Genomic DNA, 20,816 nt, shown 5'->3' on the forward strand with positions numbered 1-20,816 from the left:
AGTTCGAGCTCCACATGGGGCTCTGCACTGACGGTGTGGAGTCTGGTTGGGATTCTCTCTCCCTCTCTCTCCCTGCCCCTCAGCCGCGCGCGCGCGCGTGCTCTCTCTCAAAAATGTATAAAGCATTAAAAAAAAAAAAAAAAGAATCCTCTCCCTGGAGGAGGGAACCACCGCCGATGCCCCCACCCACTTCCTGCCCCTTTGTTTTCTGGTGGTTTTGCCTCTGTGTCCTCTCTTTTTTTTCAAGATCTTTTCTGTTCATCAGACAAAAGGCTGCGTCTCGAGGTAAAACCTGGGACAGGTTTTGCTTGTTTCACCACCATCTGCCTTTAATTAATAAAGATTGCTCCCAGATTCCAACATTGGGTCATCTATCAGTTTAGTTTTTGGCGTTAGCGTGAATTTCTTACCCCCCCCCCCCCCATCGTCTTTACAGCTATTTTGGAACAAAACAAGGAGAGAGGCTCCACGGGAGCTGCCCAGTAGATGTGCCATTTTGAAGGAGTCGGGACTGCGTCGTGTAAAAGCTGTGGCTTGTCCGTCCCGCAGCAGGCTCCTTAGCTGTGTGTGCATCTGATCAAAGAAGGAAGTGCAGGAACATTTTCCCTATCCAGGGACCACTTGTCCAGTGACCTCAGTTCTCTGGAATACAACCCAAACAAGGAGTGCACAAGCAGCCAGAGAGCTGCCGCGGTGTCCGTGTTCCGGGTGTTATTCACTTTACCCAAAGGAGAGTGTTCCGTTTCCCTCATTCGAAGCCGGGTTACCTGTGTTTTCTGCACACTTCTAACGGTCTTGGTCTTTGCATTCCTAGCCCACAACCAAATCGGAACCGGCAACTCTGAAGGGGATAGGGAACGTTTTTTGACAACGGGCACACTGACCTAAGAAGTGTTTCTGATGGGGGCACTGGGGTGGCCCAGTCGGTTAAGCGTCTGGCTTCAGCTCAGGTCGTGATCTCGCGGTTCGTGAGTTCGAGCCCCATGTCAGGCTCTATGCTGACGACAGCAGAGGGCCCGCTTCAGATTCTCTGTCTCCCCCTTCCCTGCTCACACGTGCATTCTCTCTCTCTCAAAAATAATAAATTTTTTTAAAAATTAAAAAAAAAAAGAGGTGTTTCTGGTGGACCAGAAGGAAAGACATAGGACCCCTGCTCTCACCCCACAACTCACACACCAAAGTGAAAACAGATACAACTGTAAATGCTTACCAGTGCCTGGTAAGGGCAGGCGCTCTACATGAGCGCCCTCCACTTTGAGTCAACAACCACGTCTCTGGGCCTTTCCTCTGCCAGTCTGGGTGCCCTGGGCACCCTGGCCCTACCTTACACACCTATAGTTAGTTCCAGGAGTGACTCCTAGGACCCTGGCCGCGCATCAGACTCACCTGGGGAACTTAAAAAATCAGGACAGGGGCACCTGGGTGGTTCAGTCAGTTACGTGTCCGACTTCAGCTCAGGTCATGATCTCATGGTTCGTGGGTTCAAGCCCCACGTCGGGGGCTGTGCTGACAGCCCGGAGCCTGGAGCCTACTTTGGATTCTGTGTCTCCGTCTCTCTCTCTCTCTCTCCTTCTCCCACTCATGCTGTGTCTCTCTGTCTCTCTCAAAAATAAAATAAACATTAAAAAAATTAAAACTCAGGACATGCAGGGGCACCTAGGTGGCTTTGTTGGCTAAGCACCCGACTCTTGATTTCAGCTCCGGTCACGATCTCACAGTTCATGAGTTCAAGCCCCGCATCCAGCTCTGCATTGACAGCTAGGAGCCTGCTTGGGATTCTTCTCTCTCTCCTTCTCTCTCTGCCCCTCCCCTGCTCGCTCGCTCTCGCTAAATAAATAAATAAATAAATACTTAAAACAAAATCGGGACATGCCCCCTAAACCAGTGAAATCAGAACGTCTTGGGAGTGGGACTCAGACATCAGTGTTTCTTAAAGCTTCTGGGTAATTCCATCCCCTAGGGCCCTGGGTGGGGAACCACCGGGGTGTGACTAGCAGGAGTTTTCCAGCTAGACTGCCTCATCTCTAAAAGGCGGCTAATTGTTAGGGCCGAGGGCTCACACCTCGTGCCTCGTTGGTAATATTGAGGAGCTGCCATTGAGGTGCTGGGTCTCGATACTCACGGGGACCCACCGAGGCTTTGTCAAGCAGGGTCTCACTAGGCAGGGATGCACGCCACACGTTCTAAGACGGTTTCTGTGCCAGGTGGATTCTTGGCCCCGGAAGGAGGAGCTGTGGATGTTACCAGGAGGGAAAGGAGGGCGCCAGGGCCTAAGGTGTCACGGGAGGTTGTCGCGGGGTCCGGCCACCGTCCCTCCAGCCCCACGGTGCCGGGCTGACTTGTGGCGGATGCTCTGGAACCTTCCTGGCTTTCAGGTGGGACTAGCGCTGACTGCCTGGGCTGTGTGCCCCGGGCTGAGACGGAGGGGGTGTGTCTGGCCCTGGTGCCGGGGAGGCAGGGTGTGGGGCATTTCCTGCAGACTGGAATGCAAGCCCTGACGCGGGCCAACGACGTTCGACCTTCGTAAAAATAATAAGGAAGCGACGACAGTGGATTCAAGGCTGCCCCAGGAATAACGTCACCCAGCCCTGCTCGTATTCCAATTCGCTTCCCTCAGTGGAGAGGGCAGGGAGGGACTCGAGCCAGCTCGCTCAGGACCGCAAGGACTTACGCACAACCCGGGTTCAGACGCAGTGGTGGCTTTGCTCTGAGCGTCATCTGTCCCTGAGCTGGCGGAGATGTGGCCAAGAGCAGCCGTTCCCACGGGTGAAGCGCGCTGTGGTGGTCATGGTGCCAGTGCCACTGATGTGTGCGTTCGGGCCACCATCACCTCACATTGACCTCTCGGGCTTGGCCACAGAATGCAGGCTGCTGTGTCTGGACAACCCAGATCCTGCGTCCCGAGAGGCCCCTGCTGCGGTCACCAGCCAGCCAGCACTTAGGGCCTCTGGTGCTCCTGGGCGGGGCCTCCTGGCAGGTGGGCGGGGCCTCCTGGAGAGTGGGCGGAGCATCCTGACAGGTGCCCTCTGGCTGGTGAGGGGGGGGGGGGCCTCCTGGCAGGTGGGCGGGGCCTCCTGGAGAGTGGGCGGAGCATCCTGACAGGTGCCCTCTGGCTGGTGGGGGGGGGGGGCCTCCTGGCAGGTGGGCGGGGCATCCTGGGGGGTGGGTGGGGCCTCCCAGCGGGTGGGCGAGGGCTCAGGTCCAAGGACTCAGACCGCAGGGCAGCAGGAGGAGGGGCTGCTTTTCTCCCCTATTTCCTGAGACTGGTACCCAACCAGGTGCCCCAGGAAGTTGGTTCAGGAGGGGGCAGGGGGCTGCCAGGCCCATGGTCCTCAGGGCAGTGGGATGGAGCTGTTTTTCCTTCAACCGAGGCACCAGTCAGTGAATTCCAGAACTTGGAAGGAGGCATCCACCTCCCATGGGGCCAGAGGCTGACTTTAGCGAAATCTCAGGAAATTTCGGGAAATCTCTGAATATTCTCTTCTGCCTATCGGAGCCATGATGGGGGCAGGGGGGCAGATGCACTGGGAGGCCTGATTTGCTGCTCTCGCTTTGTCCTGTGCCCCCACACAAATCATTGCTCACCCCCACCTTGGCCTTGGTGTTCCCCTCTGCAGAGTGAGGGATGGCACCTGTTCCTGGGGCGGTCACCTCTTTGTGTGTATGTGACCTTTGTAGCCCCCTTCTCCTCGCCCGTCACCAGGACAAGTGCCCAGCTCACATCCACTGCCCGATGCTGTGTCTGCTCCTAGACCAGGCTGGGCCGTCCAAGCCCCCAGCCCGCTTCCCCACCAGCGGTGTGTGCGTCCCCAGCTCTGAGATAACGGCCCACTTTTGAGGGAATCCGTTGGTTTGCAGAGACACTGCTCGGCATAACCTAGTGCAGTAATCGAGCAGCATCTCAGATCCGAGTCTGAGGCCCAGCCGGGGCACCGGCTCTCCAAGATGCACCGGGCGGGTAGTCCGGGTTTCTTATCTGCCGGAAGGGAGTATCACCCACGTATCAAAGAACTGAGCGAGACCCATCGGCCGGTGGTGCAGGGCGGGCCGGGGCGACTTCTTGGGCCCCTCTGGGCTGGGCTGGCCGTCGCGCTAATGAGGGTGTCACATCACACACGGATCCAGCAAAGGAATCGCATCACCGGAGCGGGAAGAGCTGGTGGGGGAGAGGGCGTGGTTGGGCCGAGGCGGGAGGTTTGCTTCGGGTGGACAGAGGCCGCCCCCGGGGGAGAAGCAGGCTGGATCTCGGCAGGCCCCAGGGCCCCGCACGTCGCGCCTGGCTCGCGCTCCGGCTCCGGGAAGCCCCCGAAGCGATACCCGGCGGACGCAGGCCCAGCAGCCCTGGCTCTCAGCAGTAGGGCCCATTAGAACTGAACTCTTCTTCGTGGAACATTCTATTTGCACACTCCAGTAGAGTGGACACCAAAGGGGCTTTCTAATGCTTCATGGGCTGCTAATTTCCTCCGTGACCTCTTTTGTTGGGGTCTGACCCCAGCCAGAGGCCCCGCGCCATGAAAGCCAGCGCCTGACACAGGCCCAGGGCACGGGGTGACAATGAGGCCTCTATCGGCTTTAATCAAGCTCCAGTTGTGTCTTAAGAACCGGGTGGGGGGAATCTGTGTGGCGCTCAGAAGCCCTGGGTGGCACAATACGAGAGCCCCCCGCATCCCTCACGGAGGCCGAGGGGGGCTGCGGGCAGCGGAGGAGGGATTCGTCAGGCCCCAGGGGGGTGGGTCGGCCGGGGCGGGGGGGGGGGGGGGGGGGGGGGGGCCTTTGTCCCAGGCGCCTCTTCAGAAGGCCGGGCCTGCCCTGAATGGCCGCCCGCTCGGCCCGAGGGTATCACAGGCCTCTGGGTATCTGGGGAGGCAGGCCTCCCACTCGGCCTGCAGCCTATTCATTGCCAGCCTAATTAGGTTTTGTCTGTGCTCTCCCTCCCCTGCAGACTGCGATTCCTACTGCAAGGCCTCGAAAGGGAAGCTGAAGATTAACATGAAAAAGTACTGCAGGAAGGACTATGGTGAGTGTGAGTCCCCTTGTCTGGCGGGGACAGCGGGGCCACGTGACCAGCCGGGAGTGGGGCTCGGTTGCACGTGGTCCAGGCTGCGTGCTGGCCGTGGAGTCCCTGTGACCGGCCAGGGGCCCGGCTGGTGGCATCCCACGCCCAACGGGCTTGTCACCTCTTCCACTTGGGTCCTCGGAGGCAAGGGGCCGTGGGGCGGGAGGGGCCGCGGGGTGCGAGAATTGGGTTCTCTCCCTGGCAGGGAGGAGAATCTGGCATCCGGGCCAGTGGGGCTCCCCTGCGGCTGGGATGCCCAGTCTGGCCTCTGGTCTTCACTCTGTCCCGGAGATGGGGAGGGGGGGCTGCTGTGTGGCCTCAGACTAGTCGCTTTACCTCTCTGGTTTTCGGTGCCCTCATCCATTCTATGGGCTTCCAACTTGAGTCTCCCTCCGGTGCTCAAAGCGGGGTTCTTCAGGAAAGGCGGTGGGAGCTCCAAGGGTGTAAAACTCCTATTCCTTTTTTTTAAATTAAATTTTTATTTATTTTGAGAGAGAGAGAGAGAGTGGGGCAGGGTCAGAGAGAGAGGGAGAGAGAGAATCCAAAGCAGGCTGTGCGCTGTCAGCACAGAGCCCAACGTGGGGCTTGAACTCATGAACCGTGAGAGCGTGACCTGAGCCGAGATCAAGAGTCTGATGCTGAGCCGACCGAGCCACCCAGGCGCCCCTAAAATTTGTATTTCTGAAGCCTCTTCCTTCCAGGGGTCGACCCTGCAGGGCTGAGGTGGACCTGGGAATCTGCATTTTAAAGGGTGTGCTGACAATTGTGATGTACCTGAACTTTGAACGCAGCTGCGGGGGTCACCAAAGGGGTTTTGCAGCCGGGAGCTTTGGGGCTGGTCGCCCCAGGAGCCCCGTGCAGGTGCCCTGTCACTCGAGCCGTCAGGCCCCTTTCGGCGGGAAGGGGCGACTCAGCCCGTCACTCACTCCAGGCCATGCTCCCCGCACCCCTTCTCCCTGTGGTCGGGAGCCGGGTTTGTGGTTTCTGCTACCTGAGCGCGTCTGTGCTGGCTGGGGGCCTGCGCTGGCCAGACATCACGTGATGCAGGGGCAAGGCCTGACTGCGGTCACGGTGGGTGGGAAGCAGTTGGGGAGGCCGCCGGAGGTGAGGAAGCCCCCAGGGCCCCCGGGCAGATGTGCACAGCGAGCTGGGGGGCACTTCAGAGCCGGCCCGGTGGACAGAAGTCCCAGGAGCATCTGCGGGCACAGCTGGGGAAGGCCCCTGTGCAGAGAGCCGGGCATCCGTGTGGGCAGCCGAGGCCCCCGTCATCCGGCCGGGAGGTCACTGCCGCCTGGATGCGGGCCCGAGGGGTCCTGAACCCGGGCCCGGTGTGGCTTCCACCGTCCGGGCCTCCCCCCAGGCTGGTGGGCCCGGCCGATTTGGCCGGGGGCTGAGCCGCCGCCTCCTGCACGGACGGTCCACCCTCCCCGCTCCCGCTGGGTGTTGCCCAGTCCCGTCTGTCCCTCTGCAGTCGGCCTCTCGGAGGCGAGTTCCCCATCCGAGGCCTCGGCAGCCCTGTCCCCCCGGCCCCCAGCCCTGCTCTGGCTTCTCACGCCTGTGCAGCTTCCCAGGTCTGCCCCCAATCCTTCCGTAGAACCCGGGACGCGTCACTTGCTTCTCTGAGCCTCCATTTCCTTGTGTGCAGCATGAAGGCCGTGCACCTGCTGGCTGTGTCTACAAGCAGCCAGCACAGGGCTGGGTGCCTGACGGGCTCCCCGGGAGGGGTGTCGTCTGCTGGTCGGCAGGCAGTTGGGCAGGAGGGGAGGGGAGGAAGGGAGCAGAGCAGGTGGAAGAGAACCTTGGTCCGTCCCTCCCCGACCCAAGGGCGTCCAGCCAGGTCTTACCTGGGTCTTACCTGGGTCTTAACCTGGGTCGGCCATTTGAACCAAACACGTTTTTGTGGTTTTTTTCTTCTTTGATAAGGATGGTGGTCGGGACCTTTTAGCATAACGAATGAATGAGGAGGCCCGAGGGAACCCAAAGGAATTTTGAGAACTCGTAAAACTTGCTCATTTTCCTCCGCGAGAGCGTCTGTCCACACGCCCACACGCACACGCGTGCACACCCCACACTGGAGCCCAGAGCAGGATCCCAGTGACTCAGGCCGCCTGGCTGAGACGTGATCAGGCCGTGGGGATCCCCGTTCCAGACCCTTCTGGGGCCCACAGTACCTTCCCCAAAGCCCCTCGACAGTGCCCGCAGGAACGTCTGCCTTCCCCCGGAAAATAACAGACTTTGAGATGGTTTAAAGGTAAAGGATCTGGGCCCTGAGTCGTCTCTGAGCCCTGGTGACGACCACAAGGAGGGGCCCCGGGTTGGGTCGCGTCCTCTCCGCCAGAAGCATCCTGCCTCTGCTGGGGTCCAGGCGCTCTTCTGAGAGATGAGGCCTCGGGCTGGAAGGCCCAAGGGTTCCGTCGTGTTCCCAGGCTTGGGGACAAGCACGGGCTGTCTCCGCAGGCCCAGAGAGCCCGGGGTCATAGAGAAGAGCCTTGTGCCCCTGCACCTGCCCAGAACTGGACAGGGAGGAAGGGAAGGGCCAGGCGGTCCCGTGAGGTGTTGGCCCACAGCCCCTGTTCTCGCCGCAAAGTAAAGGAAGAACAATTAGACTTTTTAAAAGCATTCCCGGGACAGCTCCTGTCTTCCACCTGGTTTTATCTGACTCGGCCCCACTTTGTTCTCTTCTTACTATGTTGGATTCTGCCTCCCTGACCTGTGATGTTCCAAGGGACCCTAGTCCCCCTCAGTGGTCTCCTGTCCCCTACCAGCAGGCAGGCCGCACAGCCTCTTTTTCTAAACCCAGAGGGCCCCACCCCACTCCAGAAGCCCCGCACCTGCCGTGGCACCCGGGCGGCAGGGACATCTTTTCTGGGGGTGTGGAAGGTGGGATTCCTTCTGCCATCCGCCCCCCACCCCTCCGCCCAACCCTCGCCTTCCTGCCAGCCCCTGGCTCCCCATGGATCATCCGAGAGCAGTGGTGTCAAAGGCGGCTGGCTTCAGTCCCCTCGTGTCACCCAGCTGGCGGGTGTCTTGCCCACGGAGGCCTGTCCTGCTCGGTCCACAATGGCCTGCCCTGGGCGGCCGCTCTCGAATCACCTTTAGCCTCACCCGGGTCCTGCCCCAAGGCCGGGAGGGGTGAGGAACAGCCCAGCGGGCCCACCCTTGCAAGACTTCACGGAGGCCCACCCAGCTCCTGCCCCACACTCGCTGCCCGGGCACCCGCGGTTCTGCTGCTGGGTGACATTTGAGGGGCAGCAGAGGCAGGAGAGAAGTGGGGCGTCCCCTCGGGGAGCCGACGATCTCCGACGCTGTCGTGCCGCCTGCCTTTACGTCCTCCTGACCGTTCCCCAGAGCCTGTTGGCTCGAGGCCCGGACTGGCACTGTCCCCTCCTGTTCCCCAAAGATCCTGGAGGGCTTCTGGTCCCCAAGGCTGACCCTGATTCCCTTGGGGTCACCTAAAAGCTGGGGAGCAGTCCCCACCCCAGCTTAGCATCCAGGCCTGCGTGGTCAGGCAGCAGGCAGGACAAAGATGTGTCAGGAGACGGAATTGCAGGGGGAGGGTCTCCAAGAGCCCAGCAGGGTGGGCGTCAGGCCGTCGGGGAGAGGCTTGTTCCAGAAGCAGTGAGTGGTGCCCACAGGGGTGGGTGCAGGGGGCGCACGGGTGCTCTGAGGCTGTGGGTAGGTCTTGTGATTGGATTGCAGGACTTCTGTAGAGAATCTTCCTTGTATTCTGCTGGGACCGTAGAGCCCCGGATAAAGTGCGAGTGGGGGGCATCCCTCCCCTACCGGGGGCAGACCTGGGCCAGCCCGGGGGCACGAGGAGCAGGAGGGACCCGGCCTGGGGACAGGCGGCTAGGTGAGGCCGGCAGAGCAGCCGCGGGGGCCGGGGAGGACTGGGCCGCGTCCTCTCGGACTGACACCCGGCAGGGAGCCAATTAGAAAACGCGTTTCCTTCGCTTCCAGCCAGCGCACGGGGTGTTCCAGAAGCTGCTAATTAGTACCTCGGGTTTGCCGCCCCCGCCAGGTGACAAGCAGGCCCCAGACCACCTTCTTCGTGCCAGAGGTCGTGGATCTGGGACCCCGCTGACCTGGGCAGCGGACGGAAGGCAGGCGGGGGGGGGGGGGGGGCGCGGGGAACAGGGCGGTGAGAAATGATCAGTGGCTGGCTTGGGCTGTGCCGGTCCTGCCCTGTGTCGTCTCGGGCGCGTTCCTGACACGAGGGGGCCCCACGTGGGTAGGGCTGGGGTGGGCGCCGCGAAAAGCCAGAAGGCGTGGGGTCGGGTCGGGCCTCGGGGCTGAGCCCGCCAGCCACGCCCCTCACATCCGGGCACGGAAGGGGGCACCTGCCCGGGATGTGGAGGCACCGGTTCCCGACTTGCTGGGGGACTTTGGACAGGAGTCTCGGCAGCCTGGGCCTCAGGCTCCAAGTCTGTCAGATGCAGGTGTCGTCAAGGGGACACGATGCCCTTCTAGATGAGACCAGATGGCGGCCCGCTGCGCCAGGTGCCATCTCCTCGGGGCAGGGGTCACCTCCGCCCACCTCTCCTGGGCCACCCCAGCCCTCTGCCGCCCTCTAGGGGGACCCGGCTCACCTTGCAAATGCTTGAGAAGGCGCCAGCGCGCGGCTCGGTGAGGGACGGTGGTTCGGTTCGCAGAAGACAGTTTCCGTTATCGTCCGGTGTCTTGGCATCCCTGCCGGGTCCCGGGGACCACCCAGCCCGGGCGGGACGGGCCTTTGTGTGAGCGTGCTCGCGTGACACCGTGTGTGCGCACGTGGGACAGCATGTGTGTGCACTGTGACGGTGCGTGTGTGCATGTGTGACGCCGTGTGTGCGAGTGCACGCGGGACTGTGAGTGTGCACGTGACGGTGTGAGCGTGCTCGTATGACACCGTGTGTGAGTGTGCACGCGGGACGGCATGTGAGCGTGCACGTGAGGGTGTGCGTGTGCAGGTGTGCTCGTGTGACCGTGCGTGTATGCGGGTGTGCATGTGTGCAGGCGTGTGTGGGCATGAGTGTGCTTCTGTGAGTGCACACGAGTGTGTGACAGCATGTGGGTGTGCAAGTGGCAAGTACAACTGCACCCGTGTGACAGCATGTGGATGTGTTTTCCTGTGGGTGGACATGTGTGTGTTTGTGTGAGAGCTTTGTGGCTGTTTGTGTGATAGTGTGTGAGCGTGTGTGCTCATGTGATCACACGTCGGTGTGCATGTGTGGTGCGAGTGGGCATACATGTGTGCAAAAGTGTGTGTGACAGCCCGTGAGTGTGCACATGTGAGTACATGTGTGATAGCATTGTGGGTGTGCTCGTGTGACTGAGCATGTGCGTGTATGCTTGTGTGTGTGTGTGAGTGTGGGCGTGTGTGTGAGTGGGCTCCTGTGAGTGCACGCATGAGTGTGTGACAGCATGTGGGTGTGTAGGTGTGCAAGTATGACCGTATATGCGCATGTGCACGTGTATTCCCGCGTGTGCATGTGTGTGAGTGTACGTGTGATAATGTGCGTGGGTGTGCTCATATGCGTGTGCACATCGGTGTGAGCACATGGTGCATGTGAGCAGGCATGTATGTGTGCACGTGAAAGGGTGCGTGTGTGACAGCATGTGGGTTTGCTCGTGCGAGTGCCTGTGCGACTGTGTGTGCGAGAGTATGTGCGCTCCTCTGACAGCGTGGTGTGTGTGCGAGAAGGCTCACGTGTGTACGTGTGCTCACCGCAGCCCAGGAAGTCCCGCCGCCATCCCCTCTTTGCACACCCACCAAGCACCTGCTGTGTGCCCCGTCCTGTCCTGGGCTCTGAGCTTAACCGGGAGGAGACCCAGGCTCAGCCCTCAAGGAGCTTGCAGTCGAGGAGGGGAGACGGGCACACAGATGAGAGCACGGAGGGTGGACGTGTGGGCAGCGTCCAGCCTGAGGTGGGCACAAGCGGGGTGTGGCCCGTTCTCCAGGAGGGCTTCCTGGAGGAGGGAGCCCCGGTAGCTGGCGCTCACAGGGCAGAGCAAGGCTCCCGGGCAGAGGGAGAAAGGCGTCAGGCACAGAAGTGGAAACAGGCTGGGGGCAGGGGTGGAGGCCGGGAAGGCAGGGGAGAGGCTAGTGGGGTGGGGGGGGAGGGGGGAGACAGACAGCTCACATTCTGAAAGGTGAGATCATCTCACTTTTGCCAGTTCTTGGAAAAAGTATTCGTTCCCAGAAGTGTTTATTAGTCACCCCCTTTGTTGAAAGACGTTTGGCACCAGCAGATGGAAAAATCAGAATGCTTCCCACAAGACGGTTTGGGTCCAGGATTCCTCCTGAGATCCCGCAAGGATGGCTTCTGAGGTACGGCTCCAAAGGGGACACCGTTGGCACCTGTGGGGAGGGACCAGGCTCTCGGGTTGTGCGCGTGCGCGTGCCTGTCCACACTCCTGCTTTCTGGGGGCCCCGTGGCCGAAGAGGGTCTGGGACCTCAGTGGGCCTCTGACTGGCATCAGCACCCCCAGGTGTGCCCTGGGTCCCCCGGGGGACGCGGAAGCCCAGGAGAGGAGCGGCCTCGCCAGGCCCCCGATGGGACACCTCACACCTCCCCTCTCCCGTCCTCACTGAACACCTGGGACGGAGCGAATTTCATTCCCCGCCCTGATACGCTGTGTCGCAATGAGGTAAGATGCTGGAGGCCAGGGACTCCAGAGCCCGAGAGGTTTGTCCCCTGTGCTGCCAGGGCGCTGAGCCTTGGGCGGCCCGGAGTGGGCGCAGCAGTCCCTTCGAAGGCTCTAGAACTGGTTTCCCCACAGGATCCTTGACTCTCCGCTCCCGGGGAAGCAAGCGAGAGGCGTCACAGTGGTGTTGGGGTGACTGTTGGAGATGATGGAGCCGGTGTGATGGACGGAGCCGGTGGGGTGGGCAGGGGGTGCCGGTGGTGGGCATGGCGGTGTCGGGGAGGCAGGTCACGGGCGGATTCGTGATGGGGTGGGGGGGCACCCAAGCTGGCCACGAAGGCGTGTGTAGGGGGGACGCTGGGGACACTGTGGCTGAGCCTGGCTCTGGTCTAGCTGCTCAGGCTGGAAATCAGATGGGGTCGGGGACGAGTCTCCCACCTCGGGCTTCTGTTTGCCTGACCAGTTCCAGCGACACGGGGCCCCTCAGCAAATGATGGCATCTCTGCCTCTTTACACCCCTTCCCCTTCCCCTTCCTTTTCTCGACCTTGAGTTCAGTAGCTGTTCCCGTGATCAGGGTCAAACCCTTGAAGTTCAGAGAGCCGGACGGGTTACCGACCCCGTCCTAGAACCAGAGTTCCTGTGTCTGCAACGTCCTGTGATCTCGGGGCTTGGGTGTGGGTACACGTGTTAGAGGAGCACCCGGGGGGCTGATCCCCAAAGGGAGAGCTTCCTGGGGAGCCAGGCGGTTGGCAGGGCCCCCGGCTGAGGCTGGGAGACGCCACTCCGGCCCCCAAGGCATCACCCGCCGTTCCAGGGAGCGGGACACAGATGCTGGCCGCACGTGGCCTGGTGTTTCAGAGGCTCACTGACCCTTCCCTGGGAGTCACTGGCCCCGTGGGCATCCTCCGATTTCCCCAGCCAGATGTGACCTCCTCTCCTCCCCACCCCCAGAGCGCCAGCCCCATATGGAGGCCAGATGCGGAGCGGGGTCCGCATGAGGCAGGCGGAGGTCGAGGAATGCGGGTGACCACCAGGTTGGGCAGGGAGGGCCCACGGGCCCCAGGGACAGCTTGAGAGGAGGCCCTGATCCCGCAGGGTGCCGCAATGCCTGGTCTCCTGCGGCCCTTCCCAGCAAGGTGACTCTCTATCCCCAGCGAGTCCCCAGCTCTGGGCTCCCAGCAGTACCCTCCCCGCCCCCGCAGCCGCCCGCAGAGTGCTGAGCTCCAGAGGGGCCTCCGGGCGGCTGGGGCTGCTCCCGGCCGCATCTCGCCCTCCCTGGAGCTTCCTTCCATTTTCTCTTCTCACAGTCTCTTCTCCTCTGAGCACCGGTTTTTAGGAAGGAGGGCTGGCTGGGGAAGGCCGGTTAATGTAAGGTGTCTCCTCTCTCCTCCCATTTCACAGATGCAGATGGGGATGCGGAGGCTCGGAGGGGTGGGAGGAGGGATCTGTCCAAGGTGCCTGGATTGCTGGGGCCGAGTTGGGGCCGGGGACACCCTCGAGGGGTAGACCCGTCTTCTGCTCACCAGGGGCCTGTCTCCAGGGTCACGGCATTTTCCGCACCAGTGTTCGTCTCAGCTGGGCATTTCCCCACCGTGGGGTGGCTCTGACACTGCCCCTCCGCTGGGCTTAGTGCCTTTGGCACTGAGGTCCCCAGCACGCCGGTCACCGTCCTGGGGCTTCCTGCCCAAGGCCTGCCCTGTCATCTTCCAGCACCTGCCTGCGTACGGCCCGGCCGGGATGGGAGGTGGAGCCAGGCCCCAGCCACCAGCCACCAGCCCCGAGGGCCGGCTGCGGGACGCGAGGCGTGGGACCGGGAACACCCTTCCAAGCTCACAGACGCCCGCTCGACTCCCCGAGGCGAACTTGGCCGGCTCGGGAGCAGCCCTGGGACCCTGGTGTTGTGCTGGGCCCTGCCTGCTTGCTGTTTCAGGGCCCGAGGCCCCGTCTTCCGGTTTTCTTGGGGAAGCAGGTTCCGTCCTTCAGGCGCGGGGTGCCGTAGGAGCGGGAGCCCGGCGTGGTGTGCCAAGGGTGCCCGGTGTGCAAGTGCACGACAGGCCCAGTGATTGCTGGATGCCCCGCTCCCGGCTCCAGCTGGGTGGGGGGCGGGGGCTGCCCTTTGAGCTCCCGCTCTTGAGGAGGGGCTTGCTGGAGGCAGAGGGCTTAATGGGGAACTGGGCTGTGTTGGGGGGCCCGATAGGCCACACCCCCACTGTGGGGCGGCTGTCAGTTTGTGGCCAGAAGCACCCTGTGCGCCAAGTTTTCTGTGAGTCCTGGAGGCCGCAGGTCCCGGAGGGACCAGGGGGTGATGAGGGGCCTGGACCGAGGCCAGATTAGGGGAGGTCGGCCCTCTTGCCTTCCCCTGCTTCGGAGGCCAGGGTCCCACAGACGCACTGGCCGGGGCGGTGCTCATTGCCGGGCCTTTCGGGGGGGGCGGGGTGTTTCCCAGCGCCAGGCCCCCCCTCACCATTGCCCTCAGGGGGCGCTGGGAGGTGCGTTTGGGGAGTTGGGCGTCTCCCAAGGCTGTGTGAGGCCATCCTTCCGGATGACTCTGGAGCTGTGGCCACGCCGCGGGTGAGGGATAGGGGATGGGGGACGGGGGGTTCCTCCTGCCTGGGAGAGGGGGCCCCACCGAGCAGGCAGGGCTCAGGTCACTCTCCTGCCTGAGCCTCTCTCCAGGCAGGGCAGCCAGTCTCCCGACCCCTTCGCACTTGTGAGGGTGGGGTGTGTGTGTGTGGGGGGGGGTGGGTGCAGATGGCCAGGCAAGACTGGGACCGCTTCCCAGGGAACGGGGCTCCCAGATTTTGGCTCTCCGATTCCCAGATCTCTGGACGTTCCCTCCTCCTCCGGGGACCCCTGTGCAATCAGATGGTCCCAGGCACCTGACCCCCTCTCCTCTCCCAAGAATGGAGCCTCAGCACCAGGGCAGGCAGGGAAAACCGAGGCAGCCTTCACGTCAATGTGCGGATGCCGCAGGAGGGGGCAGCCCCGGGAAGCCTGAGGACCCCTGTGGGTGGCTGTGGCTGGTGACCTGCCCTGGCCACAGCCAGCCTCCAGCTCTCCACCTCTTTTCACGGGGGAGGCGGTGACACCTCATCGAGGGTGCGTCGGCCCGCCCAGATGCCCCGCGCCCCCGACCCTGCACGCTTGCTCCGGCCCCCGCTGGCGGGTCAGCATCTCTGAGAACAGGACTTGGCTGTACTCGGCTGCTTCTTACCTTCACGGGGGCCTGGGAAACATGTGGTCAGAGCTGCATTTTATAAAAGCAGCTGCAGCTCATGACACACTTTCTATACCAGGAGATTTATGGGGCTGCATGGTTTTAATGGTTTCTGTGGGGTTAGTGTCCTCCCCCGTTCGTCCTGGCTGCTGTCTAGGAGACAGATGGGTGACAAGCCTTCCCTGGCTGGACTGGCCCAACAGGAAGGTATGGCTGGGAGGTGGGGAGGCCCGGGGCTGGCCACCCAAGCCTCCCTGGGAGGGGCAGCTGCTGGGACACACTTGGGGGCCCACCCCGAGCAGTCCATAAATCCAGGAGACCTCCAGCCGGCAGGAAGCCTCCCCGCAGAGGTGTCCCAGGGCTCAAGGCTGGTGGGTAGAGAAAGATGGCTGACAGCCCTCTCCCCCAGAGCCCCATCCCCCGGAGCCCCATCCCCCAGAGCCCCTGCCCCAGAACCCCTCTCCCGGAGCCCTTCCCCCAGAGCCCCCTGCCCCGGAACCCCATCCCCCAGAGCCCCTCCACCAAAGCTCCATCCCCCGGAGCCCCTCCCCCAGACCCATCCCCTGGAGCCCCTCCCCCAGAGCCCCCTGCCCTGGAACCCCATCCCCCAGAGCCCTCCACCAGAGCCCCTCCCCCCAAGCCCCATCCCCCAGAGCCCTCCCCCAGAGCCCTCCCCCAGAGCCCTTCCCCCAGCAGATGAATGAGCAACTACTACATGCCCTGTGCTGAGGAAAGAGCTTTCCTAGAACCTGGCCCAGGCCGGGAGGGAGCTTTGATGCCAGCAGGAGGTCCCCCAAACCTGCAAGCAGGGACATAAGTCAGCTTGGGGCTACTTCCTGCTATGCTGGGAGGACGGGTCCTCCGAGGGTCCAGAGCTGACAGGCTGTGAGTCTCCTGGGCCAGGACTGGAGCCGGGGAGCGAGGCTTGGGATGACGAACAAGGCTGCCTGCCCTAGGGCAGCGGGGCCCCCTTTGGAGGAACCCGAGCACAGGACCTGGAGCGTCCTACTTCGTAGATTGCTTCTGGTGGCCTGAGAGTCTCCTCGCGTTGGGACCCTGCGGAGGTCGGGGAGCTCTGGGAAGGACGGCCGAGGTCTGCTCCTATAGAAGGACACGTGGACAGCCAGCACCATGGCCTGGATGCCCCCACCCAGCCGAGAGGACCCCCAGGGCTGGCCCCCCGCCCCTTGGCCAGACCAGCTCGACTCTGGCCACGGCTGTTACCGCTGACTCCAGCCAAGGGGCCCGGCCTGGCCCTCAGTCCCCCTCTCGCCCCTTGGAGTCACGGGATGGGGAGGTGCGTGCCCCTGCCCACCCAGCAACAGGCTTGAATTAGAAAAGAAGTCAGTCATCACAGCCCGGCCCCGGTGGCTACTAGGTCCTTCCTGTGAGCCCCGGCATTGCTCATGGGGTGGCCGCGGCCCCGCCTTGCTCGCAGCCTTGCTCGCGGAGTTCGGCTGCTGGCTGCAGACGTGGGGCATTCCGGGACTCCAAGGCCGGGAGACAAAGTGCAGCCCGGCCTGTAGGCCCAGGGCGTGGGGGACCAGCTCCCGGCTCCCCGGAGCCTGTGAGCTCTCTCCTTGCTTTTCCACGGGCATCTGTTCCACTCTGCAGCCCGCGGGTGCCCCAGCTCGGTTGGGCTTTCCAGAGCCGCCCTCACCCATCCCGCCTCGCGGGCTCCGGGTCCCACACCCCGATGCCTGCTTTTGTCTGCGCAGAGAGCAAGGCTCCAAGCGACGAGCACAGCAGCTTACTAGCAACTGTTGCCCAGCCTCAGCCCGCATTCTGTGGGTGTAGCTCCCAGAGTAAGGGAGGGCGTTGGCGGTGTGGACCCAGGGATGCGGCCGCGCATCGCTTACAGAGGGGCCCGAGGCACCAGCAGCGTGGGGGCCAGGCTCCCCCTCCCAGCCAGCATCTGCCTCCGAGAAGGACCACTGTGGCTTTGCGGCTCGGTCCCTCTTCCTGCCGGCTGGTCCCAGCACGCCTCTTAGCGTCCCAGACTGATCTCACGGTCTGCCTTTCCGGGGCTAATCCCATCTCTCTCATTCCTGACTGCACGATGAGGGATCTTCACCGGATCCCCCCCATCCTGTCCTCGTTGAGGTCAGTTGAGGACATCGGTGCACAGACGGCGGGGGCTTAGGCGTCCTGAGGGCTGAGGCTAATTGGCCGGGAGTGAGTGTCATGTGGGCGTCAGGGGCACAGCCTCAGGGACCGAGGTCCTTGGGCGGGCAGGGCTGCCCATGGCTGCTGTGCCTGGCGTCCCAGTGGGGCAGTGCCTCGGCGGGGGCGGGTGGGGGGGAGCTGGGAGACCCCAGTCTTTCCGGGCTCCCGGCCAGCAGGGCCGGCGGGCCTGGCGCTGGGCTGTGCCTGGTGCGCTCCCGGGCGTGCGGAGCAGGTCTGCCTGAGGTCACCGTTTCAGTGTGTATTTTGAATATTTTCAGCTGTATATGTGCTGCAGGGACTTGGCCCGTGCGCTGCGTGTGCGGCTCATACTTGGTGGGCTGTGTAATGTGCGGAGGCGTCGCCAAGGGCAGCGGAACTGTGGATGTTTTCCAGCATAATCACATGCATCCTCCCGCCACCCTCCCCCGCCCCCGCCCCCGCCCCGTGCCGTCCCACCGCAAGGCCAGGGAGCTACTGGGGTCGGAGGAGGACCCGTGTCCACTGCTTCGGCCCCCAGATTCTCGGGGACGGCGAGGTGTCCGGGGCTGGGTCCCGCTTTGGGCTGCGTCCTCAGTGCTAAGCGGATCCCCTTCAGGCCCGGCCAGTACGGGTGGGGTGGGCAGCCGCTTTGGATGCCTTGCCCGTTGTTCCAGGGAATTCCTTGAGGGGAGGGAGACTCCAGACCAGGAGAGGTGGGGCAGGGTCTCCTGCTCCGTGAAGGACCGCATTGTTGCAGCTCTGGGGACAAAGAAGGGCCCCTGGGGGCCCGGAGGGCCAGCCCGAGGCCTGACCTTGTCCAGCCAGCTCTCTCCGGCCTCTCCTTAGCACAGCTGGGACCCCTCACCAGGGCTGCAGAGGCGAGTACCACGGACTGAGCTTAAACAACGGAAATGTATCGTCTCACGGTTCTGGAGGCCGGGAGCCCGAGATCCAGGGAGTCTGCAGGCCTGGCTCCTCCTGAGGCCTCTCTCCTTGGCCGGCTGGCGGCCGTCTTCCCGCCGTGTCCTCGTGGGGTCTTTCTTCGTGCGTCTGTGTCCTGATCTCCTCTCCTCACGAGGACACCAGTCATACTGGATCAGCCGTCCCCCCGCCCCCAATAACTCTGTCTTAACTTAATTATCTCTGTTAAGACCTTGTCTCCGAGCACCATCCCTCTCCGACAAACGGGGGTGGGGGGTTAGCACTGCATCATATGAATCTGGGAGACACAGCTCAGCCTGTAACACCAGCAGACGCTCAGTGCCTGGGATCACAGCCGCGTTCTCCAGGGTCCCCCGGCTGGCGGGGGGTGGTGGCGGGGGCCAGCGTGGACGGGCCAGGGGTCTGCGGTCGCACACAGGGAAACAGTGGCATCCTGAGGGAGGCTCATTGTGTATTCAGCTCAGTCCTACGGAGAGGAAACCGGGGTTCTCAGGGACGCTGGCTCCCCCGTCGCTTAGCCGAGGGGCACTCAGTTGCCACGGTGACCCCCGTCTGCACAGTCAAACACACGGCCCAGCCACTTCTGCAGGCTGGAGGGCTCCCCACCCCACCTCGGAGTTCACACTGAGTGTTGAGTCCCTTGGTGACGAAAACATGGAAACGGTTGCCATGGCAGCCATTCTTTGGAGCCCTCACACTGGAGTGCAAAGTTCAGGATGTCCAGGAACAGCTGAAATGAAAATCTGGGAAAATCTGCCACTTCCCTCGCCCCAGAAGATGAGTGGGTGGTGTTCGCTGCTCCCCTGAGCCCAGCTGTCCCTGAACCTGCCCGTCGTCCTGGGCTGAGCGTGGGGATGGAAGGGGGGCACGGGGCCCCCGGGGGTGACGGTGGCAGACCCGGAGAGAGGCTGGCCAGCACGGGACGCCCGGCCGAGCCGTAGGTGGGCAGGGGGTGGCTGATCGGTATTCCCTGGGGACATGTCCCGGTGACTCGGTTTCCTCAGCTGTCATCTGCTGCTGCTTTTCCAGAACGGCTCAGGCCCACTCACCTGCCAGGGCAGTTTTCAGCCTGGTCCAAAGGTGAAGGGTGCAGGGGTGGCCAGTGGGCTCGGCAAGGGGGATGTCCTCTGTTCTGACCATGGGGATGGGGAAGATGACCAGGTTTTCCTTGATGGGTTAGTGCACAAAGACCCCCTCCCTTTATCCCCTGGAATGATTGTACGTCCCCCCAGTAGTTCCCCAGATGGACCCCACAGGGCTCTGCTAACCTGAGATGTGCTAGCCAGAGAGGTCTGCCATCACCTTTGTTTGGGAAACCAACATACATGCGTACACACACACACACACACACACACACACACACATACACACTTTGTAGATTGAAGGCTCTGAAAAGTCCTGCAGTCAGGAAACCTCTTGACTTTGGTTAACCCAGAATTTCACCAACGTGTTTGAGCCCAGCTCTCCCCTGCCCACTTTTTCTTTACAAAGCATTTCTTCCTACTTTTATAATACCTAATGTCGCGCAGAAATGACCTTTATTAACACTTCCTAGGGTCAAGTGTATTTCCTGCAGCAGCAGTGTCAGCACCAGCTGGCATTTTGTGAGAGAGGCAGGCTCTGATGGGGCTGGAACAGTTCCATGGAATCAGACACTCTGGGGCGAGGCACTGTGTGTTTGACAGGCCCTCCAGGGGATTCTGCTGCAGGCTCTGGTGGGGCACCCCTGTACCAGAGGAAGAAACACTGGCAGAGAATCAGGAGCGGGGGATAATTGGGAAGGGTCAGGAGGGGGGAGGCAGCTTGGCGGGCATGGGAGGTGGGCATCCAGAGGACCCTGGACTCTGGAAGGGGACTACGGCCACCTGGAAAGACAGGTTCACGGTACTCGGCACTGGCACCGAGATCCCATTATGGTTTTCTGAGATTGGGTCAAGGGCAAGGTGGTGCGTCTGGTCCTGAGGCTCGATGTTAAATGACTGGAGCCTTTGGAAGAGCCATGGCGGAAGGTTGAGAGGGGTTCCCGCCCAGCCTGTGAGGAGTGGCCCCCACTGCTCTCACAGAGGACACCTGTCCTGGCAGGCGGACTCTGCCCAGAGGGCTGGGAGGACGGGCGGTCAGTTCCTGTAAGCTTCTCCTGGCCTTCCTGGACCCAGAGGGGGCTTGTGCTCAAAGGCATTGCTGGGTGGCAGCTTCAAGCTGGGCACCGGGTGAGGCTCGTTGGAGTAGCGGCCCCGGTCCAGGCGTCAGCAGGTGGGTTTCCACAGCCTCCCGCACCACCCACGCGTCCCCCAGTGGGGTACCCTGTGCACTTTCCAACTGTGGGTCTCGTCTTCCTTCGCCGTCAGGTGGGCTGCCCCATCCTCGGCTCGAGGAGGGCGGGGGGTGGGTGGGTCATAGGAACCAGGGGGTGGAATGGGGGGCCCAGGTGGCGCTCTCAGCCCGTGGCGCACTAGCCCGACTGTGCTTCCTTGCAGCGGTCCAGATCCACATCCTGAAGGCGGATAAAGCGGGGGACTGGTGGAAGTTCACGGTGAACATCATCTCCGTGTACAAGCAGGGCACGAGCCGCATCCGCCGCGGTGACCAGAGCCTGTGGATCCGCTCGCGGGACATCGCCTGCAAGTGTCCCAAAATCAAGCCCCTCAAGAAGTACCTGCTCCTGGGCAACGCGGAGGACTCGCCCGACCAGAGCGGCATCGTGGCGGACAAGAGCAGCCTGGTGATCCAATGGCGGGACACGTGGGCGCGGCGGCTGCGCAAGTTCCAGCAGCGCGAGAAGAAGGGCAAGTGCAAGAAGGCCTAGCGCGGAGGCAGCGGCGCGCCGG

General features: G+C 62.6%; 1 protein-coding gene across 4 annotated transcripts in view; it reads left to right on the top strand.

The window, feature by feature from the left end:
• NTN1 (netrin 1) overlaps positions 1-20,816 on the top strand; it is a 188,634-nt gene extending 167,818 nt beyond the window's left edge. For all 4 annotated transcript variants that reach the window (XM_086685996.1, XM_086685993.1, XM_086685995.1 and 1 more), the window contains exons 6-7: positions 4,943-5,017; positions 20,466-20,816. In XM_086685996.1, the coding sequence (XP_086542122.1) occupies positions 4,943-5,017; positions 20,466-20,794 (404 nt within the window). In that variant the 3' untranslated portion in view covers positions 20,795-20,816. The remainder of the gene's footprint in view (positions 1-4,942; positions 5,018-20,465) is intronic.

Source organism: Puma concolor, chromosome E1 (assembly GCF_028749965.1).
Source record: "Puma concolor isolate L17-30 chromosome E1, mPumCon1.1.hap2, whole genome shotgun sequence".
Lineage (NCBI taxonomy): Eukaryota > Metazoa > Chordata > Mammalia > Carnivora > Felidae > Puma > Puma concolor.